At 28.0% G+C, this 15,985-nt stretch overlaps 2 protein-coding genes across 7 annotated transcripts in view; both read left to right on the top strand.

Moving 5' to 3' along the window:
- Positions 1-15,985, top strand: part of LOC656715 (metabotropic glutamate receptor 2) — a 419,913-nt gene that overhangs the window by 349,213 nt on the left and 54,715 nt on the right. For all 6 annotated transcript variants that reach the window (XM_064354798.1, XM_064354797.1, XM_064354799.1 and 3 more), the window contains one exon: positions 1,856-2,026. In XM_064354798.1, the coding sequence (XP_064210868.1) occupies positions 1,856-2,026 (171 nt within the window). The remainder of the gene's footprint in view (positions 1-1,855; positions 2,027-15,985) is intronic.
- Positions 7,731-14,166, top strand: LOC103313052 (gastric triacylglycerol lipase-like). The gene is made up of 7 exons (XM_015983099.2): positions 7,731-7,919; positions 7,965-8,157; positions 8,206-8,320; positions 13,157-13,403; positions 13,459-13,605; positions 13,655-13,879; positions 13,927-14,166. Exons 1-7 carry the CDS (start codon positions 7,770-7,772, stop codon positions 14,104-14,106), a joined length of 1,257 nt encoding a protein of 418 aa, XP_015838585.1. The 5' UTR covers positions 7,731-7,769; the 3' UTR covers positions 14,107-14,166.

Genomic DNA, 15,985 nt, shown 5'->3' with positions numbered 1-15,985 from the left:
AAATCAATCGATAATTTATTCAGGATTATTGAACCAAAGTATAAAAAAAAATTTAAAATTTTCTTTAAAAACTGCGAAATTCCAGATGGTTTGGTCAACAATTACAAAATAATCAAACAACAAATTTTTATTCAGTTGTGGATGCATTATGATTAATCTGTTTTACAGTTGGAAATGTAATATTTCTCCAATATCCAATGATACTCGCTTCAATCGTCTTACAATTTTTTGTAATTGTTATATTTTTGTTAGTCACTTACTCATTCCTAGAACAAATGACACACCAGTGAACCGGTTTTAGAGCGTAATTTTGCCTTAGATGTAAATACAATGGTCAGAATTTACCATTTTTTCCATTAGTTTTCAATATAATTTGATTATTTTAAAGAAAACACATTTTTTAAATTTATTGTTAAAAACTATTACTATTAACTATTATTTTTAAAAACAATGAATCCTAGAAAACTGTGACATTCACACAGCTAATTAAGATCTACACTGCAGTTGTGACCCTTACGTTAGACCTACGTAAATTATTTTTTTAATTCCAAAATCAAGGATGAATCAAAAAAATTATAAGACAAGTTTTAAATTAAAAAATATTTTAATATAGAATAAATTAAAGAATGCATACTTTCCAAAATTAAGTACCAACACTGAAGAAATTGAAGAACTAGAGACGACTCAACAGCCGAAAAACTGAAAAAACTATAGAATTGGAAAAGGAAAACACTAATAAATTGAAACATTAGATTCTGAATAAAAAACCATCACATTAGAAGATTGAAATACTGGAAGCCTTAAAAACAAAAAACTTTTAGATTCAGGTCTCTATTTATTATACAGGACATTATATAGTTATTTTACAATTATTATTATACAAGACATAAAAAAATTAGACTTTTTACGTGTAGATTAATAATCTAGATCGTCGTGGATAATACAATATTTTTTCTACAGCAGGACAAGTTTAAAAGAAAAAAACGTATTCATAATTATTATAAATTTAAGTAAATTAAATAATTTCAAAACAATTTATCTACCCTTGCGGTTAAAGTCTTAATGAAGAAATAGTTAAAATGCGGCTTAATCTACAATTTTGAGTAGAATAAAACATTCTTTAACATCTGCTACACTTGTTTCTAAAACATTTGTTCAAATGAAGCATTTTGACAACAATAAAATTCATCAATCATCAAGCTCTTGCCACCTATTTTTCTTTCCAATTAGTTTTGATCGAGCGTTATAAATATGTAACAAAACAAAGTTTGGTAATTTATGTAATCTCGACGAAAGTTGGCGAAAGTTTAAGCGCGAGTTTGCCTTTCTTAATTAAAATATCATAAATGTGGCAAACCTTTTATGCTGAATAAGTTAACGGCGGTGAATTTGAAAGCTCTTAATAAGATTGTTTTTAATTGGTTTTTAGTAATGAAGCGATTTTGGAAACGCTATACTCAGTTTTTGATGTATTTTATCAGGAAGTAAGTTCAAAATTTTCGTCGCCCTTTCAAATGCTCATAGCAAGTCGGAAAGTTTATTAATAGTCGCAAAATCAATACTATTTTAATTTCCAAATGGTAGTGTAGGTAATAAATAACATTGTTACCACTAGGATTTACTAATTTTGATAATGACTGCACTATAAAATGAAATCTGTTGTGTAGTAGTCGTTTTACGAATTAGCTAATTCCTCATAAAACTTTTACAAAATTGTGCTTTTTCTACTCAAGTGCACTTTATTCTAATAATAAACACATTTACATTTTATTTGCAATTACGAAATTACATTCTATGTTTCATTATTTCATAAATCTGATAAAATTGTGTGCTATTAAATAGTTTCTTGTTTCAGGTGTCCTTTTTCTCAACAAGTCCAGAACTTAGTAACAAGCAAAGATTCGAGTTTTTTACTCGAACTATTCCATCTGACCATTACCAAGTGAAGGCAATGGTCAATATTGTTATCTTGATGGGATGGAGCTACATATCTATAATTTACGAAGAATCTAATTACGGAATTAAGGTAAGATGACTACATTACTAAAACGAAATTGTATTCCAATAAACATAAAGAACAATTTCAAAGTGAAAGTTATATAAATGCCTTGTCCAATAAAGATAATTACAATTTATAAGCACAGGAACTTCTAATATAATCTAGCGTGACTACATTTAATTAATTGTGGAGAAAGCTTAGTCCAATATTATATACAGGGTAATTCACCTTAAATGTTGAGTTTTGCAAGTTCAATGTTTTAAACAAAATCATTCAGCATATTAATTAAATAAATTACTTCCAATTTGTAAATATTAATAAAGGTTAAGTTAGGTCTGGCAAAGCATAATATTTTATTTGAATAACCCTGTATTTATAAAGCATAAAATGTTGTTATTGTTAAAAATGATACTCTGACATTTTCAGACCTCCTAGCTGAAAAATAACGGAACTATAACCAACTTAAATTAATTTAGCTTATTTTGTTTGTTTTTGAATAAAAAAAATATTACAGAAACTTTTTTTAAACAAATTTTGGTCGAAAGTATCAATAAACATTGTTTTTTCTTACGAGATTTTGCTAGAAAAGGTTGACAAAGCGCAAAGTTGAGTCTTACACTACATAATTCTTATCTTTTTAAGTGTTTTAGCACATTTTCCAGACAAAAATCCAATTAGCTGATTTTGCAAGGTCATACCAAAGCTTTGATTTATTTAGTGGATTTAGCTCTTTTTAAACTACCTTTCTTTTTCAAGCAAATAAAAAAGTAAAACAATTCTTTTGCCTGTTCCCAATGTTATGATTCATCTTTATAAATTAAAAAAAAACAAAATAAATTTCCTTAAATTTGACCGAAGGTCAAGTAAGTTCTAGATTTTTAGGGTCGGTTTATAGGAGCGTCATTAGGTTAATTAGCAATTAAATGCGTGATTAGCTAATCACGTGACCAAATTAAACAAAGCTTTCAATAAACCGGCTCTTAGAATTAGATTGATTCGAATAGTTTCCAACTACAGCTTTATTTATTGTCTAAATTTTTTGGAGCAATAAATTTTGGGTGAAAATAATGTTCTTTCTACTTTTTTGAGCATTTAAAGAAGTTTTAGATCTAAAACCTAAGTTTCTTTAATGATATTTTGCTACATGAGACCAAAAAACCACCAATTTTTTTCAAGCAGGTTATGTAATTTTGGTGCATTTTTATTCGAGATTTTTCTCTAGACATTTATGTCAAAAAGTGTCGAACACAAAATTTGCGACAGAAAATTTTGCATTTTCTTTTTGATGGATTTCTATCGGACGCTGTTCAAAATGTCTTTTCAGCAATAAATATACATTTTCCAACCACTTTTCTAGTCATTCATTCACAAAAATAAACAACTCAACTCTTGCAAATAATGTCTGAACTTTCAAATCCGTGGTGTTTACATCTGTCACTAAAAAATGCCTGACATATTTTGCTAAAAACAGACACCCAGTTATACTGAAACTAAGTTTATTCGAAAAATTTTCCCAAAATTGGATACAAATTACCGAATTCGATTGAAATAATATTAGGTCGATGTATTACGACTAAGATCAATTTTTTTATGTACTTTCTTTCGATTTAACAAGTTTTTAGGCAAAATTTTGTCAAAATATCTCAAAAAATTACACTATTTGGTCAAAAGTCTAGTTCTGTTTTGGGGTCAAAAGTTTAGAGATGTCGCGAATCCAAAAAATCACTAAATTATATCAAACAGTACATGATTTTTGTCTTTTTTGTGCCAAAAACAGAAACATTCGTAACATTTTAATCAAACCAAAGCAACAACATAAGAGTGAAATAAAATATAATTCGTTGTTCACAAAAATAGACCAATCACATTTCTTCAATTTGGGTTAATCATGCATTTAATTGCAGATTAACTTAATGACGCTTCTATAAACCAGTTTTAAGTTTTTTAAGAAACTATCTCAAAATCACAAAAATTAAATAAATATGTTGTTATTTTGCCTGTTTCACCCAAATCCGTTTATTTTAAGCAAAAGTTTGTCCAGAAAAAAGGTAAAAAATGACAGAAGGGAGTTATTCCTACTTTTAAAATCTTCTAAACACATTTTTGCGTTTCTCACCTAAATAAATCTAATTGGGCCAAATTAAAAAAACTATTGTATGTCTTGCCAGCACTTTTCTAATGCAAAAACGTCATTAATTCCCAAAAATGTGAAAAATATGCCAAAAAATCGTCGAAAAAATTGTGTTTTGTAAGTTACTAAGTTTTTTCTAAATAGTGTCTAAAACAGTGCGCCAGGAGCCACCGTAATTGTACCTCAAGCCTCAAAATTACGAAACAAGTACCGTAAAATCTATCAAGTGCTGCTGATAAAGGACAATAAACTGAATTAAAAGTTCCTATTACAAAAAATTGTTTAAGCCATTTTTCACGAGATACAATTCTTCAAATTTAATTTTTTTTAATAATGTTTTGATGCTTCAGAGTATATTTTTTTGACTAGCTACCGGAAACAACAGTTCTTACAACATTAATCAAAAAATTGTTGAAAATATCAACAATTAATGTCTAATGCTGTGCAAAACAATTGAAAAATTATATATTCGACAATAAATTAAATTAGACATCATAGGAAACTAAAGAGCAATTCGGAAGTAAAATTACCGTTGAGGGCGCCACTGAGCTAGGTCGAAAACAGTAACCATAAATGGCGGGAAAATGTTTATTCCGATATTTTGAGCGTTGTACGAATTTTGAGCCTTCACAATTATTGCATTGCCTATGCGGAATGACTATTGTATCTTTGGTGGAAGAAAAGAATGTTGACAAATGAGAGATGACGAGGAAAACACGAATAACGAATGACTGTTTGGTTCACTTTCTTTATTGGAAAATTATTACAAAGACATTGAAAAGCTCATCTTTTGGCATAATTTACGTTTAAATGTATCGGCAGTTGTTTTTCTTTATTGTAGTTTTGTAGATTTACCGCAGCATTTCATGATTTTTTCAGTGGAAAATTCTAACCTAAAATTCATAACACTTCACTAATTTATTGGTTTCTTGAGCCAAACTTTGTGTTCGCTGTGATCCATTACTTATAATCTTTAATTAGACAACTGTTTGATAACACTTTGTAATCAAAATTTAAATATTTTTCACTTTTTATCCACTTTCAAGTTCCAACAATAAACACTTTATACCACGAAAAATTACAGAACCAAAGTCAACGCTAGTATTTACCACCACGTACTTTTAAAGTAATTCTTTCTATTGTAAGTAATTAACACTATACACGCAAAATTGTTGAACAATTCATTAAATGTCAGTTAAATGTGGCATTACGAAAATTTCTTTACTGTTTTCGACATAGTTCAAAAGTCATCACCAGAGGGCGTCTAGTTAATTTTATTTCCGAATAAACGATACCGTTGGCAAGTAAAACAAATTAAAAGATATTTAAAAAAATTGCTTAAAAAATCTGACTTTATTTTTGTCCTTAACTAAACGTCTTTTATCACGTCTTTTATATCAAGAGTTTGTCCGAGACTTTTGAATCACCCTATACAGGGTGAGTCATTGATATAGGCATGCTTGATTGCACCTACACTGTCAAAGATATCGAAATGAATCAAATGGCACTGCAAATGGAAAGTCAAAGTGCTTGTTCTAAAATTATTTTGCCTTATACAGGGTGTCTCATTTTTACAGTGCTGCCTTTAACATAAATTTTTAAAAGGCTCCCCCTTTGAACTTTGTAGGACCATAACTTGATTTTTTCAAATAAATAGCACTCTCTGTATTTTGTTACTGAGTATTATTCAGCATCTTATTTTACATCTTTGTCACCTCTTACATTTTTTTTCAAAAGTTGATAGTTTCGGAAATTACTCGGTTTTTCTAAAAAATGCACATAAAATCTCTTGGATACCAACGTAGTGTAAAACAATAAATTCATAAAAATCATTAAATAAAAATGGAAAAAACGACGGCGCTACCAGAGAAAATATGCAAGAAAGAATTATAAAAGCTTTTTGTAGAATTAATTATGCTACATTAAAAGCGGTGATTTTTTAAAAAGAATTGACTAATGTATTACTTTATGGCTTAAAAAAGCGTCATTTTATTTTTAATTATAATTTTTATAATATTACACTTTTTTATTTTATTTTATTTCTTTATTTCTTCATTGTAAATTGCTGTCATTTTTATTTTTTGTCAAAATTTTATTAAAATTTGTGTCTAGATGAAATTTGTAGGTATGCATTTTAAGCGAAAAATACACAATATAATCAAAACGTGACCATTATGACATTAGAAAGTCAAAATGTATTGTTTTTCATAGCACGCTACATTAGTATCCAAAAGATTTTGTGTGCATTTTTCAGAAAAATCGAACTATCAACTTTTGGAAAAAAACTAAAGAGGTAAACATGAAGTAAAATAAGACGCTGAATAATAATTAGTAATAAAATACAGAAGGTGCTATTTAAAAATATTAAGTTATGGTCCTTCAAAATTTACCAAAATGAATGTGTCACAGCAAGGTGATGCTGCAGTGCAAATGTATGTTTTTATCACCAAAAGATACCTCAGACATTTGTTTACCTACGGACAAAGTCCCAACTTGATAAAAACCAAGGGCACTGCGATTTTTTAATAATGTGCCTGTAAACGCACTAAATTGTAGAAAAAATTAAATAACTTCTAAACGGTCAAAGGAAATTGAAAAAACTAAACTGATTTATACAGCCTAAAAGGTGCACATTTAACTATGTACAAAAATACAAGGAATGCCATTTAAAAAAACTACGTTAAAAGATGCAATGTAAAAATGAAACATCCTGTATAGGACAAAATAATTTTAGAACGTGCAATTTGACATTCCATTTGCAGTTCCGTTTAATTAATTTCGATATCTTTGACAGTGTAGGTGCAATCGAGCACGCCCATATCAATGACTCACCCTGTATAATTAATGATTTAAACTATCAACGAAACAATTCATACCTGTAACCAATAGTCATAAAAGGAACACCCTTTATTTAAATGTTGCATATTTGGTAAATTTACACAATCGCAAAACTAAAAATCAGCTGATAATAAAATAAATCGTTTGTAGAGCGAAATGTTCTGTAATTTAGTAAAGCTTGCAAGTCTGAATTCCCCTCGCCCCTTGTCCTTTTCCTACCTAGTTATAAAATCGTCGAGTGTTAAAAATTCGCTACTGTGGGTTTTGCCACCATATGTTCACACTAACTTTGTTGACAGTTTCAATTATCCTGATGAACTGCTGGTTCAATTTTCAAGTTTGGGTCGGAAAATGTCGCTAGAATATAAATTAATATAAAAAATGTTTGTGTCACTTTGTAACCAATTATTAATTTTTTGAATGATTTATAACCTGTCAAAAGAGTAAGTAAGCGATCGAATAAATGCGGGTGCCAATTTACTTTCTTTCTTTCTTTTCAATTCATCAAACACAAAGTTTTTCAAACGGAAAAAGAGCGATTTATTTGGAAAATAACTGCAGATTTAATGGATTTTCAACGATTACAACAAACGTATAGCTTAATGAAGCGAATACGAATCTATTTTAGCAAAATTAGGAAATAATTAGGTGCACTGTGACGTTTCAGTATTTAACTTTAATTAGTCGTATCGTAATGGCCTTTTTATCGCTACTATCAAAAAGCCGGTTAATGAAGCACTCGCAATATAAATAAGGTTGTTTTTTGAAAAAAATCGCACAAACTGTAACACCTAAAGCAACATGAAATTTGTGCACACTTTTCATTTTTCATTAATTTTCTGTGTGAATGCAATAACTTACGAAAATAATGCTTGCACTAAATTAGACTCCTATCCTGTGAAAGACATAAGTTCGGATTGTTTTTACAACCCCAACGTTTTGGCAACAACGGTGAACACTCCTCAAGGTTACGAAACCTTAAACCAACCATTTTAGCCAATTATGATACTTCAAGATGGTTATGAAGTGTTCACTTATTACGTTGTAACTCCAGATGGTTACGTCTTGGAAATATTTCGCATACCACCAAAGGAAGATGATAATAGAAAAAATAAGCAACCTGTTGTTTTAGAACATGGAATTTTTGTCGATTCAGGTACTTGGGTTTTTACGGGGAATAAATCATTAGGTAAAAAAATTGTGTAACAATTCGCTTTGTCACGTTTTGGAAATGTAGCAATAACACTCGCATCAATGGGTTATGATGTTTGGTTAAGTAATCAACGGGGAACTCGTTATTCGCGCACCCATAAAACACTTAACTCCGCAGGGTATGATTATTGGCTTTACAGGTATGTATTTTCAACATGTTTGAAAAGCAAACAGTTTTTTTTAATAATCTAGAACTGCAGAGATATTGCAGACTGTCGAAATTTTTTATTTATGTGACAAAACGTAGTTTCAAGTCTTTTGCGTCCTAAACTAAAACTAAAAATCTATAACAGAATTTATATTTTTGTGCCGAATTCTTTACACAAAAAATACTTGGACGAGTTGATTTTATTTCTTTTAATTGATGTCCTCTTTTCCATTGGCGATTATTTATTGTCAATGTGTTATTTTGTTTATGTGTATTTATGTTAATTAAAAAAAACGTCAAAATGCAATGTAACAAATATCATAATTACACAAAGAGCTAATAAAATAATTAATAAAAAAATAATTAAAAAGAGCGACACATAAACTAAAAAAATGCTCGTTTTTGCTCAAATTTTTGAATTTGAATGCATTACCATTACATCAAAACGAGAAATAACAAGAAAATTATAAGTCATCTTATTCGTAACAGAAGGAATATGCTTTTGTGCTTTAACATTTTTTTGAAGAGATGCTGTCGACAAGTTAATATAATGAAAACGAAAGAAAAAAGCTATTATTGTTAAAATTTTCAGATAATCTTGCATCAAAAAAGTTAGTAATTGAATTGTTTAAACTTCTTCCTTTTCAATTTCCAAAAAAATTTAAAAATATTTGAATTTGGACAAACTAAATTTTAACCAATGCTCTAACTATAACTCTTAGATAAAGAATTAAAACAGATTCAAAATTCTTGAATAATTTTGCAACAGAAAAGCTCAATTTAAATTGTCTAGACTGTCTAACTTTAACAAAAAATTATGAAAAAGCCTCCTCTTTTACGCGAACTAATTTGTGTCTTGAGGCACCACATTTTCACCGATATATCTAAAATTATCGGTCACAGGTAAAAAGCATAGTCAGATTTGAAATTCCCAAATAATTGTACGTTAGAAAGGTTAGTGATTAAGTTGTTTAAACTTTTTCCTTCTCCAAAAAAATTTAAAATATTTGGATTTTGACAAACTAATTTTTAACCAATGCTCAAATTTTGACTGATATCTCAAAAACTATAACTTGTAGATAAAAATCTAAAACAGATTCAAAATCCTTGAATAATTTTGCAAAAAAGCTGAATTTCAATTGTCTCGACTATCTAACTTTAACAAAAAAATTTGAGAAAGCCTCCTCTTTTACGCGAACTAATTTGTTTCTTGTGGCACCATATTTTCACCGATATATCAAAAATTATCGGTCGTAGGTAAACAGCAAAATCAGATTTGAAATTCTCAGATAATTTTACGTAAGAAAAGTTAGTAATGAAGTTGTATAAACTTCTTCCTTTTCCAAAAAAAATTAAAAATATTTGGAATTTGACAAACTAAATTTTAACCAATGCTCAAACTTTGACTGATATCTCAAAAACTATAACTCATAGATAAAAAATAAAAACAGATTTAAAACCCTTAAATAACTTTGCAAGAGAAAAGCTAAATTTCAATTGCCTAGACTGTCTAACTTTAACAAAAAAAAAATGAGAAAGCCTCCTCTTTTACGCGAACTAATTTTTGTCTTGAGGCACCACATTTTCACCGATATATCAAAAATTATCGGTCATAGGTAAACAAAAAATTTAGATATGAAATTCTCAGATAATTTTAAGTAAAAAAAGTTAGTAATTAAGTTGTTTAAACTTCTTCCTTCTCCAAAAAAAAATTAAAATATTTGGATTCTGCCAAACTAAATTTTAACCAATGCTCAAATTTTGACTGATATCTCAAAAACTATAGCTCGTTGATAAAAAATTAAAACAAATTCAAAATCCTTAAATAATTTTGCAAAGGAGAGGCTTAATTTCAATTGTCTAGACTGTCTAACTTTAACAAAAAAAATATGAGAAAGCCTTCTCTTTTACTCGAACTAATTTGTGTCTTGAGGCATCACATTTTCACCGATATATCACAAATTATTGGTCATAGGTAAACAGCAAATTAAGATTTGAAATTCTCAGATAATTTTACATAAGAAAAGTTAGTAATTGAGTTGTTTAAACTTTACCTTTTCGATTTCCAAAAAAATTAGTTATATTTGGATTTTGACCAATTGAATTTTAACTAATGCGCCAAATTTTGACTGGTATCTCAAAAACTATAACTCGTAAATAAAAAATTAAAACAGATTCAAAATCCTGGAATAATTTCGCAAAAGAAAAGCTAAATTTTAATTGTCTAGACTGTCTAACTTTGACAAAAAATATATGAGAAAGCCTCGTCTTTTATTCTAATTTCTGTTCTAAGGAACCAAATTTTCACTTCAAAAACTATCGATCATAGGTAAACTGAAAACTCCGATTTGAAATGCTCAGACAATTTACGCAAGAAAAGTTAAAAGTTAAGATGTTTACACTTTTTACTACTTTTTTACACTCCTTTTACAAAAAAAATAGAATTATTTGAATTTCGACAAATTAAATTTTATTTAAAGTCCCAAACTTTAATTAGTATCTTAAATCCTACAGCTTGTAAATGAAAAATAAAAACAAATATATAATCCCTAAATAATTTTGCATAAGAAAGGCTAAATTTCAATTTTCTAGACTCCCTAACCCCAACTAATGTGTCTTGAGGCCTAATTTTCATCGATATCTCATAAACTGTCAGTCGTAATTAAAAAACAAAGTCAGGTTTGTAATTTTCAGATACTTTTGCGTAAGAAAACTTAAAGATTAAATTGTTGAGACTTCTCGCTTCACAAAAAAATATTAGAATTGTTTGGATTTTGACAAACTAAATTTCAATCAATGCCTGTAACTTTAATTGATAACCTGAAAACTACAGCTCGTAAAAAAATGGAAACAGATCCAAAATTTTTTAATAATTTTGCAAAAGAAATGCTACCTTTCAATTGTTTGGACTGCCTAACTTTAACAAAACAATATTAGAATGCTTTCTCTTTTACTCTAACTAATTTGTGTCTTGAGGCACCAAGTTTTCTCTGATACCACAAAAACTAGGAGTCGTAGATAAAAACCAAAGGCAGATTTAAAATCTTCAGATAATTTTGCCTAAAAAAAATAAAAATTAAAGTGTTTGAACTTATTCTTTTGCAAAAAAAATAAAAGACTAACAAAGTAAATTTTAATCAAAATGCATCAAACTGTGATTGATATCTTAATAACTATAAACCATAGATAAAAATTAAAAACATATTTAAAACCTGAATAGAAAAAGCTAAATTTCAATTGCCTAGACTGCCTAACTTTAACAGAAAAAATATTAGTAGCACTCCTCTTTTACTTTAACTTTGTATTTTGAAGCATCAAATTTTCACTGATGTTTCAAAATTTGTTGATTGTAGGTAAAAAACAAACACAGATTTGGAATCCTCAGAAAGTTTTGCGTATGGGAACTTAAAAATTAAATTGTTTAAGCTTTTCTTTTTACAAAAAAAGCGAACTTACAAAACAATATTATAAGATCTCCTTTTTGTTTGGTGTCCTAAAAAATTCTAGTTACTCTCAGTAATTTGTGTCATGAGGCACCACATTTTTGCCGATACCTCAAAACCTATCAGTCGTATTTAAAAACTTAAAAATGAAATTGTTTGGTTTTATTTTTTTACAGAAAAAATTAAAAGTGTTTCGATTTTAATCAACTAAATTTTAATCAAAATGCGTCAAACTTTAATGGATATGTTAAAAACTATAGATTGTAGCTGAATAGTGAAAACAGATGTGGACTTCTTGAACCATTCTGCATAGGCAAAACTAAATTTAATTGTTCAATAGTTTAGTTAAAAAATAATAGAAGCACTTTTCTTTTAATTTAATAACTTTGTGTTTTGAGGAACCAAATTTTCAGTGTTCCATAACAAAAACAAAAACAGATTTAAAATTTTAAGATAGTTCTGTATAAGAAGACTTAAAAACTAAATTGTTTCAACTTCTTTTTTACAAAACTAAATCAAATTATTTATTTATGGTCAATGCCTTAAACTATAATTGATATTTTAAAACCTACAGTTCGTAAATAAAAAATAAAACACATTAAGAATCCCGAAATACTTTTGCACAATAAAAGCGAAATTTCAATTGTATAGACTGCCTAACTTTAACAAAAAAAATATTAGAATGCTTTCTCTTTTACTCTTTCTTTTTTTTTACTTTGTGTATAGTCACCAAATTTTCAACGATATCTCAAAAACTATTGGTTGCAGGTTCATAAAAAAATGTTTAAACATCTCTCTTTTCAATAAAACAATTACAATTGACAAACTAAAATTCAACCAATGGAGTGTTATACTCGAAAGTAAAAGTTTTTGGAAATTGTAGATTCTGAAACTAGATATAGTAATATTGGTCCGAGTTTTAATAAATGCATCGAAAAATGTCAAATTTACATTAAGATTAAAATTTAAGTGCAATTAAATTGTTTTGTAAACCGACCATTAAGTAGTATCTCTTACTAAATTACTCAGAAGCTATTTGGTTTTAAATACTAAAAAAATTCCAATAGTATAGGCCATTATTCGTCATTATTACTGTTATTTTTTTATACTAAAATGTCAAACTTTTCGTAAAAAAATAAATTAGTCTTAAATAAATTTAAAAAGGTAAATGCAAAAAGCGATAATAGTTTTATATTCATAACTATAGTTTTTTTACAAGTTACTTAAGTGTAAGTGAATAATTTATTATATTTTACTTAAAAACTAAAACTACAAAAAATAACCCTCATATTTGTAGTTACTTTTTTTTCAAAAAACTTCTAGCTTTTGTGCTTTATTTACTATTGCAAATTGCTTCCGATTATTTTTTATTCCTTTTTTTTTAGTATAGATCAGGTTGCAGCTAACGACATACCCACGATTTTAGAAAAAGTTGCACTAGAAACTAAGAAATCTGGTTCCATTATTTACATCGGACATTCAAGAGGAACCACCTTGATTTTTATGTATGCTTCAACATTTCCGGAAAAAACACAAAAATTACTAAAAGGCATCGTTGCTTTAAGTCCTATAGCTTATTTAGATTTGGTTTGGTATCTTAAACTATTGGGCAAATTGGGACCTCTGATTGGTGTAAACTTAAATCTAGCTAAAATATCTCCCAGGATATTTATTTAATCCTTTACAGAACATTCTCTTAAAACTTGGACTCCCAGTTATTAACAGATATGCAGAAATAACAATAAATTTGTTGCAGCATATTTGCAGGTGGGTTCCACGTTTGTGTAAGTTTGCGGCAACATTAGGTTCAGGCAGAAGTAATCACCTATCTCCGGTAAAATCTATTTTTACGAAACGCAAAATGATAATTAATTGTTACTCAGGAAGATTTATTAGCTTTCTTTTCCCTTTATCCCTATAGTATCGCAGTCATGCAGTTAATACAGTATGCACAAATGTATAAAGCTGGAAAAGTACAAAAATACGACTATGGTCTGAAAAATCAAGAAATATACCAACAAGCAACACCACCGCTTTATGATTTATCGAAAATTAAAACACCGGTTTATATGTTTTATGGTAAACACGATATTTTATTCAAAACTAAGGTATTAAATTTATTTTTGAGTTTTATTATTTATTTTTGACTTTGTAGCATGTTGAAAAATTGTATAATGAACTTGGAAGCGAAAAGAAAAATTTTACAAGCATTCCCACTTTTACTGATGAAGATGACGAACAGTTTGGTCACAATGATTTTATTTGGACAAAGGATTTGGATAAGTATTTCTACAAAGACCTGTTTGCTGTGTTGGAAACTGAACTAAGTACTTAACTCTTTAAACTAATTTACAATGCAATGTTTACCAATGTACAAAATATATTATACTCATAACTTTGTCTTTTTTTACCCTGTTTTAAATCCATATATAAATTTTAGATCTAGATTGCCATTTTAAACAAAGTTTAATTTTAAACGTTAATAAGTTACAGAATAAGGACTATTATTTGTTTATTGAAAATAGAGAGTTTATGTTGATAACTTTTTTTTGATTAACTTTGTTGACATTTGGTAAAGTTGTTTGAATTAACCTGATTTTAGTCATGCAGTTTCAGTGGTTTCCAGCATTGTCCAGAAACAATATAAAAAATATTGAATTTATGCGCTTGAAACAAGAATCAGAGAAGAAATTTATAGAAATGATGCTAAAAAATGATCTAAAAATATTCAAAATACAACAAAACTTTTTTTAAATCGCACAGTAAAATCCAGAGGAGGCTTTGGTGACTATAGAAATAATTTTGAGTCAAGTCTAACAAACAATTACAAAGAAGCAGTGACAAAAATTTCTAAAAGTTTCCGAAGAAAAATATCTAAGATGATCTAAATAAAAATTAAGCAAAAACATTAGGATAGTACAAAAGTAACGCTAATAGATCAGCTGGAAAAATTCTAAACGAAAATGTAGAATTCTGAAAAACTGCAGAATGGAATGTAATAGAGAATTTGAAGGTGTGAAAAAAATGTTTACAAAAAATGTTGGATACATTATTTAAATTAATTCTAAGGAAAAATGTAGAAAAAAAATTATAAATGAATCTAATAAAAGATATCTAAACTAATCTAAAAAAGGGTCCGAATTCTAAATCTACTGACCGCTTTAGAAAAAAATTAAAGAAAAATCTAAACAAGAAACCAGAAGCATTGTTATAGGTTATTATTAAAAAATTTAAAAAAACTCTATACAAAACAAAGTATTTTAAACAGACGTAGTGTTGAACGTAAAAGAAAATTCTTTAAGAATGCTAAAGAAGTGTTTATTAACTAATTTATTAATTGTATGTAGCACAGTAGATAATTAAATGTGAAGATTAAACTGTCCTTCATTTAAAAATATACGATTTGATAAAAATTAATATTTTTGGGTTATTGAAGTCGTGGGAAAAAGTGTACAAAACTGATGGAAAGTCTATCGTTTGCACGTAAGCTTCCCTCACTCGGCTAGCGCCTCGTGCGTCAAGATTCTCACTCGCACGATAGCACTCACTTTCCACACACGTTATGTAATAAACTATTAAATGCAGTCTACAAAATAACAGATATAAATAAACAAATAAATGTGAAACTCTCTTAGCAGTTCGGCATTTTTTTATTTAAACTAAGAAAATTAAGGTGATTTTTACCAAAGAACACGGTATTTTTGGATCCGTTTATAAAGAACGTTAAAATCTACACTTATTGAGGAATATTTAGAAATATTTATTTAGAAAATATGTAAATTTTCATAAAAAGGTAATTTTTCTACAATTTACCAAAAAACACGATTTTGTTTTGGAGACTTTTGGGGAGCTTAAGGTCTCGATAAAAAACCTAACATTCTCAAGCTCAATAAACCGTTTCTTAGGGCACTTAATATAAAAATAATTATGTCATAATCAAGACTGTTTCAAATCAAAAAACGACGTTTACATTTGAATTTAGCAGAAAATTTTACACAAAAATCAGTTTGCAGCAAACGTTTGCAAAAAACAGCGTATTACATATATAGTGTATATAGTATAAGAATAATAGTATTATTCCTTTAATATTATAATAATTATAATTCTTATAATATTATTATTGCCTTTGTATTTTATAAAAGGTTCCAAAAAGCTAGATTTTTCCAATTATGTAAAGGTAAAAGTCCAGATTTTAAATTTACAAAGGTTTTTAG

This window comes from Tribolium castaneum, chromosome 2 (assembly GCF_031307605.1).
Source record: "Tribolium castaneum strain GA2 chromosome 2, icTriCast1.1, whole genome shotgun sequence".
Taxonomy (NCBI): domain Eukaryota; kingdom Metazoa; phylum Arthropoda; class Insecta; order Coleoptera; family Tenebrionidae; genus Tribolium; species Tribolium castaneum.
The sequence above is the reverse complement of the archived record's forward strand: the minus strand, read 5'-3'. Positions and strand labels throughout refer to the sequence as shown.